Genomic DNA, 24,733 nt, shown 5'->3' on the forward strand with positions numbered 1-24,733 from the left:
TTAACATTGTACTGAGTGTTCTAAGGCAATTAGGGAAAAATAAAAAAAGAAATTAATGGCACCCAAATTAGAAAGGAATAAGTAAAACTAATTATTTACAGATGTCATAATCTAGAATATAGAAAATTCCTAAGGAATCCACTAAAAAAACTGTAAGAGCCAATAAGGAAGAGTTCAGCAAGATTTCACGATATGTGATCAATATACATAAATCAACTGTATTTCTACAACTGTAGCAAGAAGCAAATCAAAACTGAAATTATAAAAGCAATTCCATTTAAAAGAGCATCAAAAACAGTAAAGACACTTAGAAATAAGTTTAACAAGTGCAAGACTTGTACAACAAAACTTTTTTTTTTTTTTTTTTGAGGTGGAGTCTTGCTCTGTCGCCCAGGCAGGAGTGCAGTGGCCGGATCTCAGCTCACTGCAAGCTCCGCCTCTTGGGTTCCCGCCATTCTCCTGCCTCAGCCTCCCAAGTAGCTGGGACTACAGGCGCCCGCCACCTCGCCCGGCTAGTTTTTTTTTGTATTTTTAGTAGAGACGGGGTTTCACTGTGTTTGCCAGGATGGTCTCGATCTCCTGACCTTGTGATCCGCCCGTCTCGGCCTCCCAAAGTGCTGGGATTACAGGCTTGAGCCACCGCGCCCGGCCCACAACAAAACATTTTTGAAAGAAATTAAAGACAATAAAAAAAATGGAAAGCTATCTTGTGGTTCATGGATCAGAATATTTAATATTAAGATGATAATACTCCCTAAATTGACCTACAAATTCAATACAATCACTATCAAAATCTCAGCTGGCTTCTTTGCAGAAATTGGCAAGCTGATCCTGAAATTCACATGCAAATACAAGAGATGCGTAACAGCCAAAACAATCTTGATCTGTAAATACAAAAATAAACCCCTGTGTCTACACGATCAGTTGATTTTTGACAAGGTTGCCAAGACAATTCAATAATGAAAGTAGTTTTTTCAGTAAGTGGTGCTGTGACAACTGGATAGTCACATGCAAAATAATGAAACTGGACCCCTGCCTCACATGATAAACAAAAATCAATGCAAATGGATCAAAGATCTAAATGTAAGATAAAAAATATAAAATTCTCAGAAGAATACACAGGTAAATCTTTGTGACCTTGGATTAGGAAACGGTTTCTCGGATGCACACCAATACCCAAGCAACAAAAGATAAAATGAACTTCATCAAAAGTAAAGACTTTGTGTTTCGGCCGGGCGCGGTGGCTCAAGCCTGTAATCCCAGCACTTTGGGAGGCCGAGATGGGCGGATCACGAGGTCAGGAGATCGAGACCATCCTGGCTAACATGGTGAAACCCCGTCTCTACTAAAAAAAAAATACAAAAAACTAGCCGGGCGAGGTGGCGGGCGCCTGTAGTCCCAGCTACTTGGGAGGCTGAGGCAGGAGAATGGCATAAACCCAGGAGGCGGGGCTTGCAGTGAGCTGAGATCCGGCCACTGCACTCCAGCCTGGGCGGCAGAGCGAGACTCCAGCTCAAAAAAAAAAAAAAAAAAAAAAGCCACATAGTGGATGATTCTGTTATATGAAATATCCATAACAGGTGATATGGTTTGGCTCTGTCCTCACCCAAATCTCACCTTGAATTGTAATAATCCTCATGTGTCAAGGGTGGGACCAGGTGGAGGTAACTGGATCATGGGGGTGGTTCCCCCATGCTGTTCTCGTGATAATGAGGGAATCTCACAAAATCTAATGGTTTTGTAGGTGTCTGGCATTTCCCCTGCTTGCACCCACTCTGTCCTGCTGCCCTGTGAAGAAGGTGCCTGCTTGTCCTTTGCCTTCTGCCATGACTGTGAGTTTCCTGAGGCCTCCCCGGCCATATGGAACTGTGAGTCAATTAAACCTCTTTCCTTTATAAACTACCCAGTCTCAGGTATTTCTTCACTGCAGCGTGAGAACGGACTGATACAATAGGCATATTATGGACATTATGGATATTTCACAATAGGCATAACACAGACATAAAATAGATTAATGGTTGCCAGAGCTGGGGAGAAGGGCAGATGGGGAGTGACTGCTAACTGGTACATAGTATTTCTTTCTGGCATGATAAAAATGTTCTGGTTATCACTGCACAATACTGATGGGTGGTTACAAGAGTTAACTTTATGATACGTAAATTATATTTCAATAAAGCTGTTATTGCTGGGCAGGCAGGGTGGCTTGTGCCTATAATCCCAGCTACTCAAGAAGGTGAGGCAGGAAGGTCATTTGAGACCAGGAGTTGGAGACTGCCTGAGGAACAGAGCAAGACCCCTAGAACTCTAACAAATATTTTTTTAAAATGAGCCAGGTGTGGTGGCATGAGCCTGTAGTCCTAGCTACTTGGGAGACTGAGGCAGGAGGAGAATCACTAGAGCCCAGGGATTCGAGGCTGCAGTGAGCCAGGATTGTACCACGGCACTGCAGCCAGCGACAGAGTACAACTCTACCTCTAAAATCATCATAACAAGTTTTAAAAGCTGTTATTTAAAAAAATTCTGTTAAACAAATTCTAGGTTAATATAAACAGAAAAAAAAAAAATGTTAGAAAGGAATACTCCTGAATCTCAGCAGTGGTTGAACGTTGGTGACAAGTCCCAAGATAGTTTTTCACATTTTCCTTGACAAACACCTTTTCCTTTTAAAATGAGGACCTTTGTTTTCCAAAAAAGTGAAATTTCCACTTAAAGCATTTAAAAATAATCTATATGCTGAGAATATGACTAAGCCCGTATGTTTAAAGACATCCCGTACATACATATTTTACTTACTGTTTATTATTGTTTAAATCAAGCTAGGAGTTACCCTAGAACGAAAAGAAAAAAATTCTTCCTTAGCCCCTTCTAGCTACAGGCCAATACTGAGGCAGCATATCCAAGACATCTCAAGCCAAATGAAGAAAGAAGATTCCATAGCATTTTTTAAATTAAAAAGCCAGTAGGCAAATCTTTGAGACTAGATAGTTCAGCTTGAGGGTCTGAGAAAGCCTCTGTTCATCTCACACCAGCAACAAATCTTTAGAAAGCAAATCCACATGCCATGAGATTGCTCCTGGCATGAATGTGACACTATAATTCAACATCCTGAATTAAGAAGAGATGTGTTATTTTAGCTTGAAGCAGATTAAAAATAAAAATCCTAAACTACTACACCACAGATTGTCAATTCTAGAGAAGCACTGGGTTCAGCTTTCTGCACATCTGTATTTAATGTCAACTGCACTTGTAGGAGAGAAAAGCAAGATGTCTCATGACTTGGGGCAACAATGAAAGTTGCCCTGAATGTAGGCTTGCTTTGCTTTGTATAATAGAGACCTAAGGTCATCCACTAGAAAAGGTGGAGTAATTATTATAGCGTATATAACAATTTTATAGCCTGTTTTCATCATGAATTTTCCCATATTATAATTTTAACATTATATTAACAACTTCATAAAATTCAGCAAAATAGAATAACCATTACCTTCTCCTGGTAGACAGTCATTACAAATAATGTTACACCTAACCGTCTTGGTATACAAGCTTTATCTCATTTTGACTTATGTCTTCAGGAGAGTCACAGAAATGGAAACAACATGGCAAAATGAGTAGTAACGTTTAAAGCTCTGAAGTATACTACATAAATTCTTCTCAAAAGAGATCACATTCATCCAAGCAAGATGTAAGATGCTCAAGTGCATAGAATGTATTTAAAATAAATTCACTTCAAATGGAAGATAGACTATGTCAATGAATAAAAGTTCCTGAATGCCAAGCAACGGCTTACACCTGGCCCACAACTACTGAAAAGCTGGAAGATTTTTACCTACAAATCTAGATTTCCCATAGCCTCTCAGGGAAACAGTCAATGGGAGAAGAAGAGTCATTTCCCCCATAAAAGCAGGCACACACTCTCTAGTCCACCACAGTCCTCATACTCATTTAATCTAGGCAGATGAGCTTGCTCTGGGTCTGCTTCACTCCACTTAGTTACCTACTTCACGTCGGCTTTGTATACTCTAAGATACACTTTTCACAGTCATGTTATAGATAGGGTCAGGTTGACAAGGAGCGATCCCACTGAGCTTTGGGCAGCATGACCCAAGACAGGCTTACTTTGGGTTCTTGCTAGTTATTAGCAGAGGAATAAATAACAAGCTCTGCTTGGAAAATACTACCAGCAGCAGGATAGCAAGAGAGTTCACTAACAAATGCACCCAAACTGAAGGTTAGTGAGGTGCATAATGACTTAAGCAGCAGCCCATGTTTATAAAATGACTGGGATTCCTGGAGAAGCTGCCTTAACTCAAAGCAGGAGAGAAAACTCCCACAAAATCAAGAACAATTGATCCAAAGATGTGCGAAGATGGGATAGGCTCCTACTAGAGAGCCACATTTCCACTGAAAATAGACACCAGGCTAGAGACCTACATTATTATATTTCCTCCCATAAATACATCAGTTCTTACTGAGTAGATTTCTTGATGAAACAATTCAAAAGTAAAGGGTCTCTTGTGCTGGTCAAGTAAGTAAATGCTCTAGGACCACCGACACTGCTGTGGAGAGGGAATGTGGAGCAGCAGTTAAAGAAGAAAGGCTGTGGCTGATGACATGTATACAGATGTCATACTCAATCTTTACTTCAGTGGAAAATGGCACCTTTAAACAAAAGGAAACTTTAGTAACTGAAGTATAACGTGATACTGTTTAAAGAGTAAAATTTTTTTTGAGACCGGGTATTGCTCTTGTCACCCAGGCTGCAGTTCATGGTGCGATCTTGGCTCACTGTAGCCTCAACCTCCCAGGCTCAACCAATCCTCCCACCTAGCCCTCCAAGCAACTGGGGCTGCAGGCATGTGCTACCACAATCGGCTAATGTTTTGCATTTTTAGTAGTGATGCAGTTTTGCCATGTTGCTCAGGCTGGTCTCTAACTCCTCGACTCATGCAATCAGCCTGCTTCAGCCTCCCAAAGTGCTGGGATTACAGGCATGAGTCACTGCACCTGGCCATGAGCACAAATTGTACATGTACAGTTTTACACACTGAACACCATTCTTGTACAATCACCACACAGATCAAGATAAAGACTAACCACAATACCCGGAAATGCCCTCTCCCTCACGTTCACTTCAGGTAATGGGGTTACGGGCAAATATCTAGGGGAGAAAAGTCAGATCCGAACCCTTCACTCATTACACCAAAACAAATTTCAAATGGTGCAAAAATTTAAACATATACAATTAAAAACTGTAAAATATTAGAAGGGAACAGGCATGTAAGTTTAAATCCAGCAGTGGGAAAGGTATGAACCAAAACTCTGAAGCCATTAAAGACGGATCAATCTGGCCGGGCGCGGTGGCTCAAGCCTGTAATCCCAGCACTTTGGGAGGCCGAGACGGGTGGATCACGTGGTCAGGAGATAGAGATCAACCTAGCTAACACGGCGAAACCCCGTCTCTACTAAAAAATACAAAAAACTAGCCGGGCGAGGTGGCGGGCGCCTGTAGTCCCAGCTACTTGGGAGGCTGAGGCAGGAGAATGGCGTAAACCCGGGAGGCGGAGCTTGCAGTGAGCTGAGATCCGGCCACTGCACTCCAGCGTGGGCGACAGAGCGAGACTCCGTCTCAAAAAAAAAAAAAGACTGATCAATCTGACAATCTAAAAATTAAACATATCTAATTTTAAAATAACGTCAAAATTTAATTCTCAAAATAGGAAAAAAAACCCACAAATGACAAAGGGCTTTAAAAAATCAAAAGCACTTACAAATCAGTAAGAAAAAGGACAAATAGGCCGGGTGCGGTGGCTCAAGCCTGTAATCCCAGCACTTTGGGAGGCCGAGATGGGCGGATCACGAGGTCAGGAGATCGAGACCATTCTGGCTAACACGGTGAGACCCTGCCTCTACTAAAAATACAAAAAACTAGCCGGGCGAGGTGGCGGGCGCCTGTAGTCCCAGCTACTCTGGAGGCTGAGGCAGGAGAATGGCGTAAACCCGGGAGGCGGAGCTTGCAGTGAGCTGAGATCCAGCCACTGCACTCCAGCCTGGGAGACAGAGCCAGACTCTGTCTCAAAAAAAAAAAAAAAAAAAACAGGACAAATAAATAGAAAAAGGTGCAAAACAGACAACTGGCAGAAAAGGAACTACTTATAAACACAAGAAAAAATATCCAATCTCAGTCACAGAATGAATTTTTAAAAATGCAGAGAATTTATAAAGAACTCTTACAACATAATATTCAAAAGAGATATATCTCAACTAAGAAACTGGAAGAGGAGACAGTAATTTCTCCAAGGAAGATATACAAATGACAAACTCAAGAAAAGATGGTCATCACTGGCCATCAGGGAAATGCAAATCAAGACCACAATGAGGTGTGTCTTCACACTCACTAGAATGGCTATAATCATTACAGGGCCGGAGTGGGGGCTCATGCCTGTAATCCCAGCACTTTGGGAGGCCAAGGCTGGGGGACTGTTTGAGCCCCGGAGTTTGAGACCAGTCTGGGCAACAAAGCAAGACCCCATCTCAGTAATTTTTTTTTTTAATTTTAAAACACTTTCAAAATGACAGATAATAACACGTGTTGTCAAGGATATAGAAAAACTGAAACCCTCAGACATTGCTGGTGGCAATGTAAAATGGTAGGGCCTCTGGGACAACATTCTGGCAATTCCTCAACCAATTAAATATAGAGTTACCCCATATGACACAGCAACTCTATTCCTAGGTATGTATATGCCCAAGAGAAATGAAAACATGTCCACAAAGAACCTGTACAAGAATGTTTATAGCACTGTTACTCATAATAGCAAAAAGAGGCAATCCAAATGCCTCTCAACAAATAAGAAATGTGGCATACTCACACAATGAAACATCATTTGGCCATAAAAATGAGTACTGATACATGCTACAATACGGATGAACCTAGAAATCATTACGCTAAATGAAAAGAAGCCAGTCACAAAAGATCACATATTATATAACTGAATTTATACAAAATGCCCACAACAGAGAAATCTATAGAGACAAAAAGTATACTAGTGTGGAGAGAGGGGGACGAGGTGGCAGAGGTAGGGCAGTGCTAGATAAAACACATGGAGTTTCTTTTTTGGGGTGATGAAAATGCTCTAAAGTTGACTGTGGTGATGGCTGCACATATTTGCAAATAGTAATACTAAGAACCACCGAATTGTGTACTTTAAATGGGTGAAATGTACGGTATGTGAACCATATCTTAATAAAGCTGGTTAAAAAAACTATGGAAAAATACCATTTTTTCTCACATCTGCTTAGTAAATACTTAAAATACACTGCTGAAGGGGGCTTCTGGGTACTGGTAATGTTCTATTTCCTAATTTGGGTGGTAGTGCAAAAGTGAATTTATTTTGTGGTGTTTAAAAGTGTTTAATTTATCGGTGTACTTTTCTGTATGAAGGTTATACTTCAGTAACAACATCCATAAAAATACACACATAGACACAATATGTTGGTGATGGTATGGGTAAACAGACACTCATACTTTGTTACTGGAGATATAAACTGACAAAACTTCTTAGGTAGGTAAACTTCAGATTTATACACAATAAAAAACATATGTTCTTGTTCCAAAGGTATATACTCACATGTATACAAAAATATGTACAAGATCTTTACTGCAACCTTGTCTGTAAGAGAAACGGTGTGGAAAAATTATAAATGCCAGTCAACTGGGGCCTGGGTAAATAAATTATGGCACAATCACACCAGGGAACACTAGCCATTTAATCCTTTTTTTTTTTTTTTTTGAGAGAGAGTCTTGCTCTGTCACCCAGGCTAGAGTGCAGTGGTATGATCTTGGCTCATGGCAACCTCAGCCTCCTGGCTTCAAGCAATTCTCCTGCCTCAGCCTCCCGAGTAGCTGGGATTACAAGCGCCCGCCACCACGCCCAGCTAATTTTTGTATTTTTAGTAGAGACAGGGTTTCACCATCTTGGCCAGGTTGGTCTCGAACTCCTGACCTCATGATCCACCTGCCTTGGCCTCCCAAAGTGCTGGGATTACAGGCATGAGCCACCATGCCTGGCCTAAAAATTTTAATTAAAAAAAAAAAGAGATAGAAGAAAGAAGGTACAGGATAGTGTAACCGTGTATATGGTATATCACTCTATGTGGGGAGAAAACAAACTAAGGTGGAGGTGGAGGAATATTTACACACATACACACACACCCACACACCCACAACAGAACATCTTTGGCAGGACACACAAGAAACTAGTGATCACAACTGGTTCTAGGAGGGGACACTGGGAAATTGAGAGATGTACTTTTCACTTTGTATTTTTTTAAAAAGGTAGACACCAATTTAAATAAATGAATTATTCTAATGTAAAAGAACGTTGCTTCAACACGTAAATGCCACTAAGCTTCTAAAAGTTAAAATCTGAAATGTTATAAATTCTGAAATCTTTCTTATCTCCCATTTCAAAAGTTAAATTCTCAAACCATTAAGTGGTAGTAACAGTAGTAATAATAAATAGCTACTTACATCAACACCTCCAAACAAGTCAAAAATATAAGTATTTGGATAAGTGGTTTCTTGAGTAAGTTTCCTCTCTTCAGTAACAAATGCCATAGCCTCCATGGAGAGAAGAGGAGAAATTTCCTAGTTTTTTTTTTTTAAAAAAAAAGTACATACAGACATTGTATTAGTAACCAACACAGGCCAGACACTCCAGCATCAGTTTGTGCTTTAGTCCCAACTTGAATTCCCATGAACACAAAGACAGTCCCCAATGAACCACACTTCCTAGTATCCAGGCCCCTGTAAAGCCCTTTCTCACACTGAATCTGCACTGGTATGACACACCTCAACCAACAGAATGTAGTAGAAGTGACACTAGGCCACTTTCAGCATAAGCCTTAAGAAAGCCTGGTAGGCCAGGCGCCGGGCTCACACCTGTAATCCCAGCACTTTGGGAGGCTAAGGTGGGCGGATTACTTGAGGTCAGGAGTTTGAGATCAGTCTGGCCAACATGGCAAAACCCCATCTCTACTAAATATACAAAAATTAGCCGGGCGTGGTGCTACACACCTGTAATCCCAGCTACTCAGGAATCTGAGGCGTAAGAATCACTTGAGCCAGGGAGGCAGAGGTTGCAGTGAGCCAAGACAGAATCACTGCACTCCAGCCTGGGCAACAGAGGGAGACTCTGTCTCAAAAAAAAAAAAAAAAAAAAAAAAAGCCTGACAGACTTGGCTCTTGTCATCCTGGAACCCAAACATCATGCTGTGGGAACAATACAGCCAACTGGGGAGGCCATGAGGATAAGAACTGAGGCCACGACCAATATCCTTAGCTGATCTCCAGCTGACAGGTAGCACCAACCTGTCAGGGATGTGAGAGAGACCATTTTGGACATTCCAGATATCTCAGTACCACCCTACCCAACAGGACATGAAGCATAAGTCACTCAATCAACCAAGAATTGTTGAGAGATAAATGATGCTTGTTACTTCCGGCTGCTAGGTGTCGGGGTGACTAGTTCTGTAGCAATAACCAAGTCACTGCTCAAATGTCATCTCCTGCAGGAAGTCTTCCTGATTTCCCCCAACTAGAAGCATGCTCTTCAGACCCCCCAAACAATCTACAACTCATTTGTAACGTTTAGCACTTTTACTTTGCACCTATTTACAAACCTATGTTATTTTGTTATTTCTTCCCTAGACTAAATGTTCCTTGAAGACAACACAAACAGATCCCACTTTGTATTCCCCACAGATTCCAAGACACAGTATTTGATATAGTACACATAGGGTAGTAGTTCCCAAACTGAGGGCCACAGAATCCTTTGTTGGAATAAAGCTAAGAGGGAAAAAAAATCTTATAAGAAAACTAAAACATAGTAATTTTCAAATAGGTATTTATTGAATGAAAGAAATGATGATCACAGCAAATATATATAAATATTAATTTCTCTCCCCTTTAATTTCACCTCAATCTCACATCTGAGATTCTGCAGGAAGCAAATAATGTGCAATTCTTTGAAAAGCATTTTTAAACAAGTGTAAGAAGCTATAATTATCTCTATCAGACTGTGAGAAGATTAAAAATATGAAAATGTCTCTTCTTAAAGGTAAAGACTTAGTGTCTATTACATTTTAAAATAACTATGTGATATAATAATCAAAACTTCACCTCTGAAGAACATTGTTATTCAATTTCATTATGTTCAATATAACTTACATGGGTTTTATTTTTTTTTTTTTTGATTTTTTTTATTATACTTTAAGTTCTAGGGTACATGTGCACAACGTGCAGGTTACATATGTATACATGTGCCATGTTGGTGTGCTGCACCCATTAACTCGTCATTTACATTAGGTATATCTCTTAATGCTATCCCTCCCCCCAGGCCCCCACCCCATGACAGGCCCTGCGTGATGTTCCCTGCCCTGTGTCTGTGTTCACATTGTTCAATTCCCACCTATGAGTGAGAACATGCGGTGTCTGGTTTTCTGTCCTTGTGACAGTTTGCTCAGAATGATGGTTTCCAGCTTCATCCATGTCCCTACAAAGGACATGAACTCCTCCTTTTTTATGGCTGCATAGTATTCCATGGTGTATATATATGCCACATTTTTTCTTTTTTTGAGACGGAGTTTTGCTCTTGTTGCCCAGGTTGGAGTGCAATAGCGTGATCTCGGCTCACCGCAACCTCCACCTCCCAGGTTCAAGCGACTCTCCCACCTCAGCCTCCTGAGTAGCTGGGATTATAGGCATGCGCCACCAAGCCCAGCTAATTTTGTATTTTTAGTAGAAACGGGGTTTCTCCAGTGGGTCAGGCTGGTCTCAAACTCCCGACCTCAGGTGATCCGCCCACCTCGGCCTCCCAAAGTGCTGGGATTACAGGCGTGAGCCACTGTGCCCGGCCATATGCCACACTTTCTTAATCCAGTCTATCACTGATGGGCATTTGGTTTGGTTCCAAGTCTTTGCTATTATGAAAAGTGCCACAATAAACATACGTGTGCATGTGCCTTTATAGCAGCATGATTTATAATCCTTTGGGTATGTACCCAGTAATGGGATGGCTGGGTCAAACGGTATTTCTAGTTCTAGATCCTTGATGAATCGCCACACTGTCTTCCACAATGGTTGAACTAGTTTACAGTCCCATCAACAGCATAAAAGTGTTCATATTGCTCCACATCATATTGCATCCTCTCCAGAACCTGTTGTTTCCTAACTTTTTAATGATCACCATTCTAACTGGTGTGAGATGCTATCTCATTGTGGTTTTGATTTGTATTTCTCTGATAGTCAGTGATGATGAGCATTTTTTCACGTGTCTGTTGGCTGCATAAATATCTTCTTTTGAAAAGCGTCTGTTCATATCCTTTGCCCACTTTCTGATGGGGTTGATTTTTTCTTGTATATTTGTTTAAGTTCTTTGTAGATTCTGGATACTAGTTCTTCGTCAGATGAGTAGATTGTAAAAATTTTCTCCCATTCTGTAGGTTGCCTGTTTACTCTGATGGTAGTTTCTTTTGCTGTGCAGAAGCTCTTTAGTTTAATTAGATTCCATTTGTCTGTTTTGGCTTTTGTTGCCATTGCTTTTGGTGTTTTAATCATAAAGTCCTTGCCCATGCCCATGGCCTGAATGGTATTGCCTAGGTTTTCTTCTAGGGTCTTTATGGTTTCATGTCTAACATTTAAGCCTTTAATCCATCTTGAATTAATTTTTTATAAAGTGTAAGGAAAGGATCCAGTTTCAGCTTCCTACATATGGCTAGCCAGTTTTCCTAGCACCATATATTAAATAGGGAATCCTTTTCCCATTTCTTGTTTTTGTCAGGTTTGTCAAAGATCAGATAGTTGTAGATGTGTGGTATTACTTCTGAGGGTTCTGTTCAGTTCCACTGGTCTATATCTCTGTTTTGGTACCAGTACCACGCTGTTTTGATTACTGTAGCCTTGTAGTATAGTTTGAAGTCAGGTAGCATGATGTCTCCAGCTTTGTTCTTTCGGCTTAGGATTGTCTTGGCAATGCGGGCTCTTTTTTGGTTCCCTATCAAGTTTAAAGTAGTTTTTTCAATTCTGTGAAGAAAGTCATTGGTAGCTTGATGGGGATGGCACTGAATCTATAAATTACCTTGGGCAGTATGGCCATTTTCATGATATTGATTCTTCCTATCCATGAGCATGGGATGTTCTTCATTTGTTTGTGTCATCTTTTATTTCGTTGAGCAGTGGTTTGCAGTTCTCCTTGAAGAGGTCCTTCACAACCCTTGTAAGTTGGATTCCTAGGTATTTTATTCTCTGAAGCAATTGTGAACGGGAGTTCACTCATGATTTGGCTCTTTGTCTATTATTGGTATATAGGAATGCTCGTGATTTTTGCACACCGATTTTGTCTCCTGAGACTTTGCTGAAGTTGCTTATCAGCTTAAGGAGATTTTGGGCTGAGACGATGGTGTTTTCTAAATATACAATCATGTCATCTGCAAACAGGGACAATTTGACTTCCTCTTTTTCTAATTGAATACCCTTTCTTTCTTTCTCCTGCCTGATTGCCCTGGCCAGAACTTCCAACACTATGTTGAATAGGAGTGGTGAGAGAGGGCGTCCCTGTCTTGTGCCAGTTTTCAAAGGGAATGCTTCCAGTTTTTGCCCATTCAGTATGATATTAGCTGTGGGTCTGTCATAGTTCTTATTATTTTGAGATATGTACCATCAATAACTAGTTTATTGAGAGATTTTAGCATGAAGGGCTGTTGATCTTTGTCAAAGGCCTTTTCTGCATCTATTGAGATAATCATGTGGTTTTTATCTTTGGTTCTGTTTATATGATGGATTACGTTTATTGATTTGTGTATGTTGAACCAGCTTTGCATCCCAGGGATGAAACCAACTTGATCGTGCTGGATAAGCTTTTTGATGTGCTGCTGGATTTGGTTTGCCAGCATTTTATTGAGAATTTTTGCATCGATGCTCATCAGGGATATTGGTCTAAAATTCTTTTTCTGTTGTGTCTCTGCTAGGCTTTGGTATCACGATGATGCTGGACTCATAAAATGAGTTAGGGAGGATTCCCTCTTTTTCTATTGATTGGAATAGTTTCAGAAGGAATGATACCAGCTCCTCTTTGTACCTCTGGTAGAATTCGGTTGTGAATCCATCTGGTCCTGGACTTTTTTTGGTTGGTAGGCTATTAATTATTGCCTCAATTTCAGAGCCTGTCATTGGTCTACTCAGGGATTCAACTTCTTCCTGGTTTAGTCTTGGGAGGGTGTATGTGTCCAGGAATTTATTCATTTCTTCTATATTTTCTATTTGCGTAGAGGTGTTTACAGTATTCTCTGATGGTAGTTTGTATTTCTGTGAGATTGGTGGTAATATCCCCTTTATCATTTTTTATTGCATCTATTTGATTCTTCTCTCTTTTCTTCTTTATTAGTCTTGCTAGCAGTCTATCAATTTTGTTGATCTTTTCAAAAAACCAGCTCCTGGATTCACTGATTTTTTTCAAGGGTTTTTTTGTGCCTCTGTCTCCTTCAGTTCTGCTCTGATCTTAGTTATTTTTTGTCTTCTGCTAACTTTTGAATTTGTTTGCTCTTGCTTCTCTAGTTTTTTTAATTGTGGTTAGGGTGTCAATTTTAGATCTTTCCTGCTTTCTCTTGTAGGCATTTAGTGCTATAAATTTCCCCCTACACACTGCTTTAAATGTGTCCCAGAGATTTGGTATGTCTTTGTTTTCATTGGTTTCAAAGAACATCTTTATTTCCGCCTTCAATTCGTTATGTGCCCAGTAGTCATTCAGGAGCAGGTTGTTCAGTTTCCACGTAGTTGAATGGTTTTGAGTGAATTTCTTAATCCTGAGTTCTAGTTTGATTGCAATGTGGTCTGAGAGACAGTTTGTTATAATTTCTGTTCTTTTAAACATTTGCTGAGGAGTGCTTTACTTCCATCTATGTGGTCAGTTTTGGAATAAGTGTGATGTGGTGCTGAGAAGAACGTATATTCTGTTGATTTGGGGTAGAGAGTTCTATAGATGTCTATTAGGTCCACCTGGTGCAGAGCTGAGTTCAAGTCCTGGATATCCTTGTTAACCCTCTGTCTCCTTGATCTAATGTTGACAGTGGGGTGTTAAAGTCTCCCATTATTATTGTGTGGGAGTCTAAGTCTCTTTGTAGGTCTCTTAAGGACTTGCTTTATGAATCTTGGTGCTCCTGTATTGGGTGCATATGTATTTAGGATAGTTAGCTCTTCTTGTTGAATTTATCCCTTCACCATTAGGTAATGGCCTTCTTTGTCTCTTTTGATCTTTGTTGGTTTAAAGTCTGTTTTATCAGAGACTAGGATTGCAACCCTGGCTTTTTTTGGTTTTCCATTTGCTTGGTAGATTTTCCTCCATCCTTTTATTTTGAGCCTATGTGTGTCTCTGCATGTGAGATGGGTTTCCTGAATACAGCACATTGATGGGTCTTGACTCTTTATCCAATTTGCCAGTCTGTATATTTTAATTGGAGCATTTAGCTCATTTACATTTAAGGTTACTATTGTTATGTGTGAATTTGATCCTGTCATTATGATGTTAGCTGCTTATTTTGCTCATTATTTGATGTAATTTCTTCTTAGCATCGATGGTCTTTACAATTCGGCATGTTTTTGCAGTGGCTGGTACCGGCTGTTCCTTTCCACGTTTAGTGCTTCCTTCAGGAGTTCTTGTAAGGCAGGCCTGGTGGTGACAAAATCTCTCAGCATTTGCTTGTCTGTAAAGGATTTTATTTCTCCTTCACTTGTGAAGCTTAGTTTGACTGGATATGAAATTCTGGGTTGAAAATTCTTTAAGAATGTTGAATATCAGCCCCCACTCTCTTCTGACTTGTAGAGTTTCTGCTGAGACATTCGCTGTTAGTCTGATGGGCTTCCCTTTGTGGGTAATCCGATCTTTCTCTCCAGTTGACCTTAAAATATTTTCCTTCATTTCAACTTTGGTGAATTTGACAATTATGTGTCTTGGAGTTGCTCTTCTCAAGTAGTATCTTTGCGGCGTTCTCTGTATTTCCTGAATTTGAATGTTGGCCTACCTTGCTAGGTTGGGGAAGTTCTCCTGGATAATATCCTGAAGAGTGTTTTCCAACTTGGTTCCATTCTCCCCGTCACTTTCAGGTACACCAATCAGACATAGATTTAGTCTTTTCACACAGTCCCATATGTCTTGGAGGCTTTGTTTGTTTCTTTTTACTCTTTTTTCTCTAAACTTTTCTTCTTGCTTCATTTCATTCATTTGATCTTCAATCACTGATACCCTTTTTTCCACTTGATCGAATTGGCTACCGAAGCTCGTACATTTGTCACGTAGTTCTTGTGCCACGGTTTTCAGCTCCATCAGCTCATTTAAGGTCTTCTCTATGCTGTTTATTCTAGTTAGCCATTCATCTAATCTTTTTTCAAGGTTTTTAGCTTCTTTGTGATGGGTTTGAACATCCTACTTTAGCTTGGAGAAGTTTGTTATTACCGATCTTCTGAAGTCTTCTTCTCTCAATTTGTCAAAGTCATTCTCCATCTAGTTTGTTCCGTTGCTGGCCAAGAGCTGCGTTCCTTTGGAGGAGAAAAGGCGCTCTGATTTTTAGAATTTTCAGCTTTTCTGCTCTGGTTTCTCCCCATCTTTGTGATTTTATCTATCTTTGGTCTTTGATGATGGTGACGTACAGATGGGGTTTTGGTGTGGATGTCCTTTCTGTTTGTTAGTTTTCCTTCTAACATTCAGGACCATCAGCTGCAGATCTGCTGGAGTTTGCTGGAGGTCCACTCCAGACCCTGTTTGCCTGGGTATTACCAGCAGAGGATGCAGAACAGCAAATATTGCAGAATGGCAAATGTTGCTGCCTGATCCTTCCTCTGGAAGCTTCGTCTCAGAGGGGCACCCGGCTGTATGAGGTGTCAGTCAGCCCCTACTGGGAGGTGTCTCCCAGTTAGGCTACTCGGGGGTCAGGGACCAACTTGAGGAAGCAGTCTGTCCGTTCTCAGATCTCAAATTCTGTGCTGGGAGAACCACTACTCTCTTCAAAGCTGTCAGACAGGGACATTTAAGTCTGCAGAAGTTTCTGCTGCCTTTTGTTCAGTTATGCTCTGTCCCCAGAGGTGAAGTCTACAGAGGCAGGCAGGCCTCCTTGAGCTGTGGTGGGCTCCACTCAGTTCCAGCTTCCTGGCCGCTTTGTTTACCTACTCAACCTAGTCAAGCCTCAGCAATGATGGACGCCCCTCCCCCAGCCTCACTGCTGCCTTGCAGCTCAATCTGAGACTGCTGAGCTAGCAGTGAGCGAGGTTCTATGGGTGTGGGACCCTCAGAGCCAGGCACAGGATATAATCTCCATGTGTGCCGTTTGCTAAGACCATTGGAAAAGTGCAGTATTAAGGTGGGAGTGTCCTGATTTTCTAGGTACCGTCTGTCATGGCTTCCCTTGGCTAGGAAAGGGAATTCCCTGACCTCTTGCACTTCCCAGGTGAGGCAATGCCCCACCCTGCTTCAGCTAACACTCCATGGACTGCACCCACTGTTCGACAAGCCCCAGTGAGATGAACCCAGTACCTCAGTTGGAAATGCAGAAATCACCGTCTTCTGCATTGCTCACGCTGGGAGCTGTAAACTGGAGCTGTTCCTATTCGGCCATCTTGGAACCAGACCCCCAGCTTACAGGGGTTTTACCTGCATTAGAGCTGGTGCTCTAAATTCAAATTTAAGTCCAAACTACCTCTAAAGTTTGATAAAATAACTCCAGCCCTACTGAATCAGAATTTCAGGGGTGGGGCCCAGAACTCTGTGTTTTAACAAGCTCTTCAGGTGATTCACAAACACACTTCAGTTTGAGAACAATTATCCTAGCATAATGTCTCTGTGCTCTTTCCACTCATTTCCCAATCATCACACCTGGCCCCTTCAATCTTCTTATGTTAGTAATAATAATAAACAACCACAAGGCCCCTTCCATGAGCCTTCAGCAATATGGAATCTTCTAAACCCTTTTCTATTTTTTTTTTTTTGGAGTCTCGTTCTGTTGCCCAGGCTGGAGTGAAGTGGCGCAATCTTGGCTCACTGCAAGCTCCACCTCCCAAGTTCATGCCATTCTCCTGCCTCAGCCTCCTGAGTAGCTGAGACTATAGGCGCCTGCCACCACATGCGGTTAATTTTTTTGTATTTTTGGCCGGGCGCGGTGGCTCAAGCCTGTAATCCCAGCACTTTGGGAGGCCGAGACGGGCGGATCACGAGGTCAGGAGATCGAGACCATCCTGGCTAACATGGTGAAACCCCGTCTCTACTAAAAAATACAAAAAAAACTAGCCGGGCGACGTGGCGGGCGCCTGTAGTCCCAGCTGCTCGGGAGGCTGAGGCAGGAGAATGGCGTAAACCCGGGAGGCGGAGCTTGCAGTGAGCTGAGACCGGCCACTGCACTCCAGCCTGGGCGGCAGAGCAAGACTCCGTCTCAAAAAAAAAAAAAAAAAAAAAAAAAAAAAAAAAATTTTTTTGTATTTTTGGTCTCGATCTCCTGACCTCATGATCCGCCCGCCTCAGCCTCCCAAAGTGCTGGGATTACAGGTGTGAGCCACCTCGCCCAGCCTTCTAAACCGTTTTCAAAAAGAATGTCATCTGAATCGCAGGATAGCGCTGACCTCCCAAAATTAAGGAAGCCCAGCCACAAAATAAACACACATAGAGACCAGAAGGATAACAGGGGGAACCTAACGGTGATTATCTTGGGATGATGGGATTATAGGTGATGTTTATTTTCTTCTTTGTACTTTTTCTGAATTTCTCAAATTTTCTCTAGTTTACACAGTAAAAAGAGGCTATTTTTAAAAGCCAACAGAAGGGGAAAAAAAGTAGACAGCTTGTGTCACCTAGAGTCCATGAATATGCCCCTCCAAGTTCCTTAAGAGTTACCTTGAGGATGTTTTGGCACTCAGCGAAGTCACTGTGGAGATGGCTGGTGGCGTGCAGCTTGAGGAGCAGCTGAGGAATTCCACTCCACTTGGATTGTTTGTCCCTCTCTGTCAAAAAAGTCTCAGTGAACTGTGAGTTAAAAAAAAAGACAAAACATATTATTGTATTATTGATAATAGCTGATATGGCAAAGGAGAGCAGCTGATTTCCAAACCCACCCAGGACAGTTACAAATTTCTCCCTAAGCACTACTATAAAAGGCCTCTGTCAAGAAATCTTCAAAACCTCCCCAACAGCCTATTACTATAAGTAGTAAGAAGGAGGGACTGGAAATACTCTTGTACCACTCACACACAGCACAATATCATTGAGAGTGGACTTAGACTAACTGTAAACATATACTGGAAATTCTAGGGCAATTGCTGAAAGTACTTTTACAAGAAGAAGAATTAATATGCTAAGAGATGAAAAATAATAGAACCATATAAACTGCACAGTTAGGCCCATAAAAGGCAGAAAAAGAGGAGAAGATAAACAAATAACAAGTATAATAAAACAAACATGGTATATATTAATCCAACTATATCAATAATCGCTGTAAATATCTATGAATGGTCTAAACAATCAAAGGACAGAGACTACAAGAATGGATTTAAAAAACCAAGATCCAACAATGTGCTGTCTACAAGAAACCCACTTAAATATACATACAGATAGGTTAAAAGTAAGGGGAAAGGCCGGGCACAGTGGCTCACACCTATAATCCCAACACTTTGTGAAGCCGGGGCAGGTGGATCACCTGAAGTCCGGAAGTTTGAGACCAGCCTGGCCAACATAAAACCCTGTCTCTACTAAAAACACAAAATTAGCCAAGTGTGGCGGGAAGTGCCTGTAATCCCAGCTACTCAAGAGGCTGAGGCAGGAGAACTGCTTGAACTCAGGAGGCAGAGGTTGGAGTCAGCCAAGATCACACCATTGCACTCCAGGTTGGGTGACAGAGCAAGACTCTGTCTCAAAAAATAAAAAAATAAGTGGATGGAGAAAGATAAATCGTATAAAAAGAAAGATGGAGTAGTTATATTAATTTCAGACAAAGCAGGCTTCATAAAAAAAATTATCAGAAATAAAGTGGGTCATTTCATAATGACAAAGGGGTCAATTCTCCAAGAAGATACAACAATCCTTAACATATATGCATCTAACAACAGCATGTCAAAATATGAGGCAAAAACTGCCTAAAAGAACCACCAGACAAAAAAATGACAAATCAACTCTTACAGTTAAAATATTTTAAACTAAAAGAAAACAAAACTTATCAAAATTTGTGGGATGGAGCAAAAGCAGTAATAAGCCAGAAGTTTATATCACTGAATGCATATATTAGAAAAAAATAAATATCTATAGTCAATAATCTAAGCTTCTACCTTAGTAAACCAGAGAAAGAAGAGCAGTTTAAGCCTAGAGCAAACAGAAGAAAAAAATAAAAATGAGAGCAGAAATCACTGAAATTGAAAACAGAAAATCAAGAGAGAAAACAAAACCAAATGTTAGTCCTTTAAAAAGATCAACACAATTGATAAACTCTAACCAGGCTTATCAAGAAAAAAAGACAAACACAAATTACTAATATGCGATACGTAAGAGGAATTATTATTACTGACTCCATGGATTTCGAAGGATAAAAGAGTATTATGAACTCTTTGCCCCGATATTTGCCTAGCACTTTGGGAGGCCAAGGCAGGAGGATCGCTTGAGCTCAGGAGTTCAAGACCAGTCTGAGCAACATAGCGAGAGCTCGTCTCTACTAAAAATCAAAAAAATTAGCCAAGGGTGGTGGTGCACACCTCTGGTCTCAGCTACTCAGAAGGATGAGGTGAGAAGATCACTTGAGCTTGGGAGAATGAGGCTGCAGTGAGCTATGACAGCACCACTACACTCCAGCCTGGGTGACAGCACGAGATCAAAAAAAAAAAAAAAAAAAAAAAAAAGACATCATTATAACCAAAGAGTGGAAACAATTCAAATGTCCACCAACTGATGAATAAATATAGTATATCCATCCAAAGGAATATTATTCAGCAAGAAAAAGTAATGATGTACTGAAACTATAACAAGGATAAATCTTGAGACCATTATGCTAAATCAAAGAAGCCAGTGTCTAGCTGGGCACAGTGTCTCATGCCTGTGATACCAAAGTAATCCCAGCACTTTGGGAGGCCAAGGTGGACAGATTCCTCGAGCTCACGAGTACAAGACCAGCCTGAGCAACATGGCGAAACCCCATCTCTACAAAAAAAAAAAAATATACATATATATATATATATATACACACACACACATATATAGACACACACACACCATATAAATTAGCTGGGTGCGGTGGCACATGCCTGTTGTACCAGCTACTCGGGAGGCTGAGGTGGGAGAATGGCTTGAGCCCGGCAGGCAGAGGTTGCAGGGAGCCAAGATTGCGCCACTGCACTCCAGCCTGGGCAATAAAGCCAGACCTTGTCTCGAAACAGAAACAAAAACAAAGCGAGATTCCATCTTTAAAAAAAAACGAAACTAAAAGAAGCCAGTCTCAAAAGGCCACATATTGTTTGATTCTATTAATTTAAAATGTCCAGAATAATCCATATCCAAAGACAGAAAGATTACTGCTTGGCAAAGGTTGTGGGGATGGGGAAATTGGGGAGTAACTGCTACTGAATACAAGGTTTCTTCTTTGGGTGATAAAATGTTCTAAAATTGATTGTGATTGACAGATGCATAACTTTGTGCATACAGTAAAAACCACTGACTTGTACACTTCATTTTTCTTTTTTTTTTTTTAACCCTTTTATCTCCTTGGTTTACCAACTTGTACACTTTAAAAGGGTGACGTGTGCAATATGTGAATTACACCTCAATAAAGCTGCTACAAAAACTAAATAAATAAATGAACATAAGTGAACTTTTTAGGGTGACAATGTTCTAAAACCACCTTGTGGTGATGGCTGCATAACTTCATCAATTTGCTGAAAATCACTGAATTGTAAACTTATAATGGGTAAATTTTATTGTATATAAATTATGCCTCAATAAAGCTGTTTAAGAAATATTTTAAAAAAGAAAAGGGAAGAAAGAATAGGACATTTAAAAAGCAAATATTGTATTAAGCAAGTATATTTAAACACCAAAATGTCAGTTATTATATTAAATCTAACTGTGCTAAATGCTCCAACTAAAAACAAAGTTTGGGCCGGTTGCAGTGGCTCATGCATGTTACTGCAGCACTTTGGGAGGCAGAGACAGACAGATTGCTTGAGCCCAGGAGTTAAAGACCAGCCTGGGCAATACCGGGAAACCCTGTCTCCACCAAAGGAAAAAAAAAAATTAGGCACAGCAATGTGTGCCTGTAATCCCAGTTACTCAGGTAGCTGAGGCAGGACGATCCCTTGATGCTAGGAGGCCGAGACTGCAGTAACCTGTGATCTGGTACCATACTCCAGTCCGGGCGACAGAATAAGACCTTGTCTCAAAAAATAAATAAAAAATAAAATAAAATAAAAATAAAATAAAATAAAATAAAAACAAAGTTTGTTATGCCACCTACCAGAGAACAGAAAGGCTAAAAGAATGGGAAATAACACACAATGTAAACATATACCAAAAGGTAGTATAACTATATTAAAATCAGCAAGAGCAAAGAAAAAGCATTACCAAGTCAGGCGTGGTGGCACATGCCTTTAATCCCAGCACTTCGGGAGACCGAGACAGGTCGATCACTTAGGTCAGGAGTTCGAGACCAGACTGGCCAATATGGTGAAACCCTGTCTCTACTAAAAACGCAAAATTAGCTGGGCATGGTGGCACAGGCCTGTAATCCCAGTTACTCAGGAGGCTGAAGCAGGAGAACTGCTTGAACCCAGGAGGTAGAGGCTGCAGTGACCCGAGAATGCACCATTGCACTCCAGCCTGGGTGACAGAGCGAGACTCCGTCTTAAAAAAAAAAAAAAAAAAAGTACTACCAGAGATAGGCACTTTAATAAGGATAAAAACGGCAACCTGGATAATATTAACGGTCCTAAATTTGAAAATATCTAATAAAAACTTCAACATACACAAAGCAAAAACTGACAAGGCTAAAAGGAAAAATAAGGAAATCCATAATCGTAATGGGAGATTTTACATATCTCCCATTAAACAAAACGGACACACCTCGAGCAGTATATCTAGTAAATGCACTCTACGTGTCCTTTACAAATACAAAGAGAACATCTGCAAAATGACCAGCTGGTAGGCCATACAGCAAATTCAATACACTTAAATGAACTGAAATACAGACTATGTTCCACATCAGAAAGATAATTATAAAATCGCCATGTTTGGAAAACAATATACTTCTCAAAAATGCACGAGTCAAAGAAAAAATCAAAGTGGATATATGAAAATATCCTGAAAGATAATGAAAATACTACACATCCAAACTGATGAGGTACAACTAAAGCCATGCTTAGTGACCACTATAACCCTGATACCAAAACCTGTCAAAAGGAAAACTGCAGGCCAGTTTCACTAATGATGATGTAAGGAAAAAATCCTAATTCAAAAACTGAATTAAATTTAAAATTTGTATCAGAAATTAAAAGTTGGTTTAATATTTGAAAATTTTGTTCAATGCAATTCAACATATTGATAACAAAAACGAGAATAATGATATGAATACCTCAATTGATACAGAAAAAGCATCTGATAAAATTCAACATCCATTCATGATAAACTCAAACTAAAAAAAAATGAATTTCTGTTAACAGGTATCCACAGAAAACAGACTGCAAATATCACACTTAATGACATAATGTTTAAGGTTTTTTCCCTCTTAGATGAGGAACAGGCTACTTCTATTCATCATACTGGAGGTCTCAGGCAGCAGAGTAAGGCAAGATATATAGAAGACAAAAGATCGTTAAGGATAAAAGATTCATTTGCAGATGATATAATATTCACAGACGACTGTACAGGTATACAAGCCGAAAGAATCTAAATGTAAATTATCAACTATTACAGCAATATAAAGGAATAATATAAAAATCTATCATATTTTTATATTAACAGCTACAATTTTTAAGTGTAGTTTTAAAAACTACTTATAATACCACTTCAAAAAATGCTAAGGAATAAATCTAACAAAGTTATGCAAGACGGCTACATAGAAAACTATAATACACTCTTGGCCAGGCACAGTGGCTCACGTCTGTAATCCCAGCACTTTGGGAGGCCGAGGTGGGCGGATCACCTGGGGTCAAGAGTTCAAGACTGGCCTGACCAACATGGTGAAACCCCATCTCTACTAAAAACACCAAAAAAAAAATTAGCTGGGCATGATGGCAGGCGCCTGTAATCCAGCTACTAGGGGAGGCTGAGGCAGGAGAATCACTTGAACCTGGGAGGCGGAGGTTGCAGAGAGCTGAGATCCCGCCACTGCACTCCAGTCTGGGAGACACAGCGACACTCTATCTCCAAAAACAAACAAAAAAATACAGGAAAATAACTTCCAATTTAGAATTCTATACCCAGCCAAACTAAATATACAAGTGTCAGAGTAAGATATTTTATGATCTGCAAGCTTAAAAAAAAAAAAAGTTACCTCCCAGGTACTCTTTCTTGGGAGGCTACCAGAGAATGTGCTCCAGGAAAAAGGAAGACAATTCAGGAAACAGGGTCTAAAACATGAGAAGACAAAGAAAAATGTTCTGGATTTAGAGAAGAGAAGTCCCAAGAATTCAGCTGTATAGCAGAACTAGTAACTAAACTAAACTGCTAAACTGCAGTAGAAGAATGAAGGGCTTCAAATGATTTCTTTAAAAAGTTTTAGAATTTAGGAACAAATTATAAGTATACTGAAAGCAGGTGGGCACAGTGGCTCACACCTGTAATCCCAGCACTTTGGGAGGCCGAGGCAGGTGGGTCACCTGAGGTCTGGAGTTCGAGATCAGCCTGGCCAACATAGTGAAACCCTGTCTCTACTAAAAATACAAAAAAAAATTAGCCAGACATGGTGGCGGGCACCTGTAATCCCAGTTACTTGGGAGGCAGAGGTTGCAGGGAACCGAGATCGTGCCATTGCACTCCAGCTGGGCAACAGTGCAAGACTCCGTCTCAAAAAAAAAAAAATATATAGAAAGCCAAACAAATTAAAAGGATGCATTACTGCATTATTCCCTGACTTCACTACCATGCAATACACCAATGTAGCAAAATTTCACTTGTACCCCATAAATACAAATTTAAAAACAGTAAAATAAAGGATGCACTATTATGCTAATGAAAGTCAAAAGGCTTACACAGGGTATAAGTATATTTATCCTTCGATTTAAAAAATGGAAGAGGACTGTTTTTAACACGACAAAAAACCAAAATTATACAAAACATATATAATTGTACAATATATGGCCCTGCTGTAAACAATAATGCTAACATCATAATGTAAATACTTAACGACAGCCAAAACTGTGATGTAACTACATTGGTAGAATAGTGGAGACGAATAAGAAGGAATCAAATGTGTGAATTAAATCCTAGTCTTTTTCGAGAGCGAAGAAAACAGAAGTATCTAAAAGTGAAAAGAAATAGCTTTATAACCATGTTATTTAGAAATACTGGCTCTCCTGTTTCCTGGATTCTTCTCTTGCAAAAGAAATAGCTAAGTATGGACACTGAACAGCATTGGGAGTATAGAACTTAGAGGTGCAAAGCAGGCAGTGCACTGCTGTTCTTTTGTTACAAGCCTCATGATACTCAGAGACTTAATCACAGTCCAA

At 40.3% G+C, this 24,733-nt stretch overlaps 1 protein-coding gene across 1 annotated transcript in view; it reads right to left on the bottom strand.

The window, feature by feature from the left end:
- Nucleotides 1–24,733, bottom strand: part of TRPC4AP (transient receptor potential cation channel subfamily C member 4 associated protein) — an 89,085-nt gene that overhangs the window by 56,739 nt on the left and 7,613 nt on the right. Inside the window, 2 exon segments of the mRNA XM_033186207.1 lie at nt 8,531–8,647; nt 17,931–18,059. Of these exon segments, the coding sequence (XP_033042098.1) occupies nt 8,531–8,647; nt 17,931–18,059 (246 nt within the window).

Source organism: Trachypithecus francoisi, unplaced genomic scaffold (genome assembly GCF_009764315.1).
Source record: "Trachypithecus francoisi isolate TF-2019V2 unplaced genomic scaffold, Tfra_2.0 Lachesis_group21, whole genome shotgun sequence".
NCBI lineage: Eukaryota > Metazoa > Chordata > Mammalia > Primates > Cercopithecidae > Trachypithecus > Trachypithecus francoisi.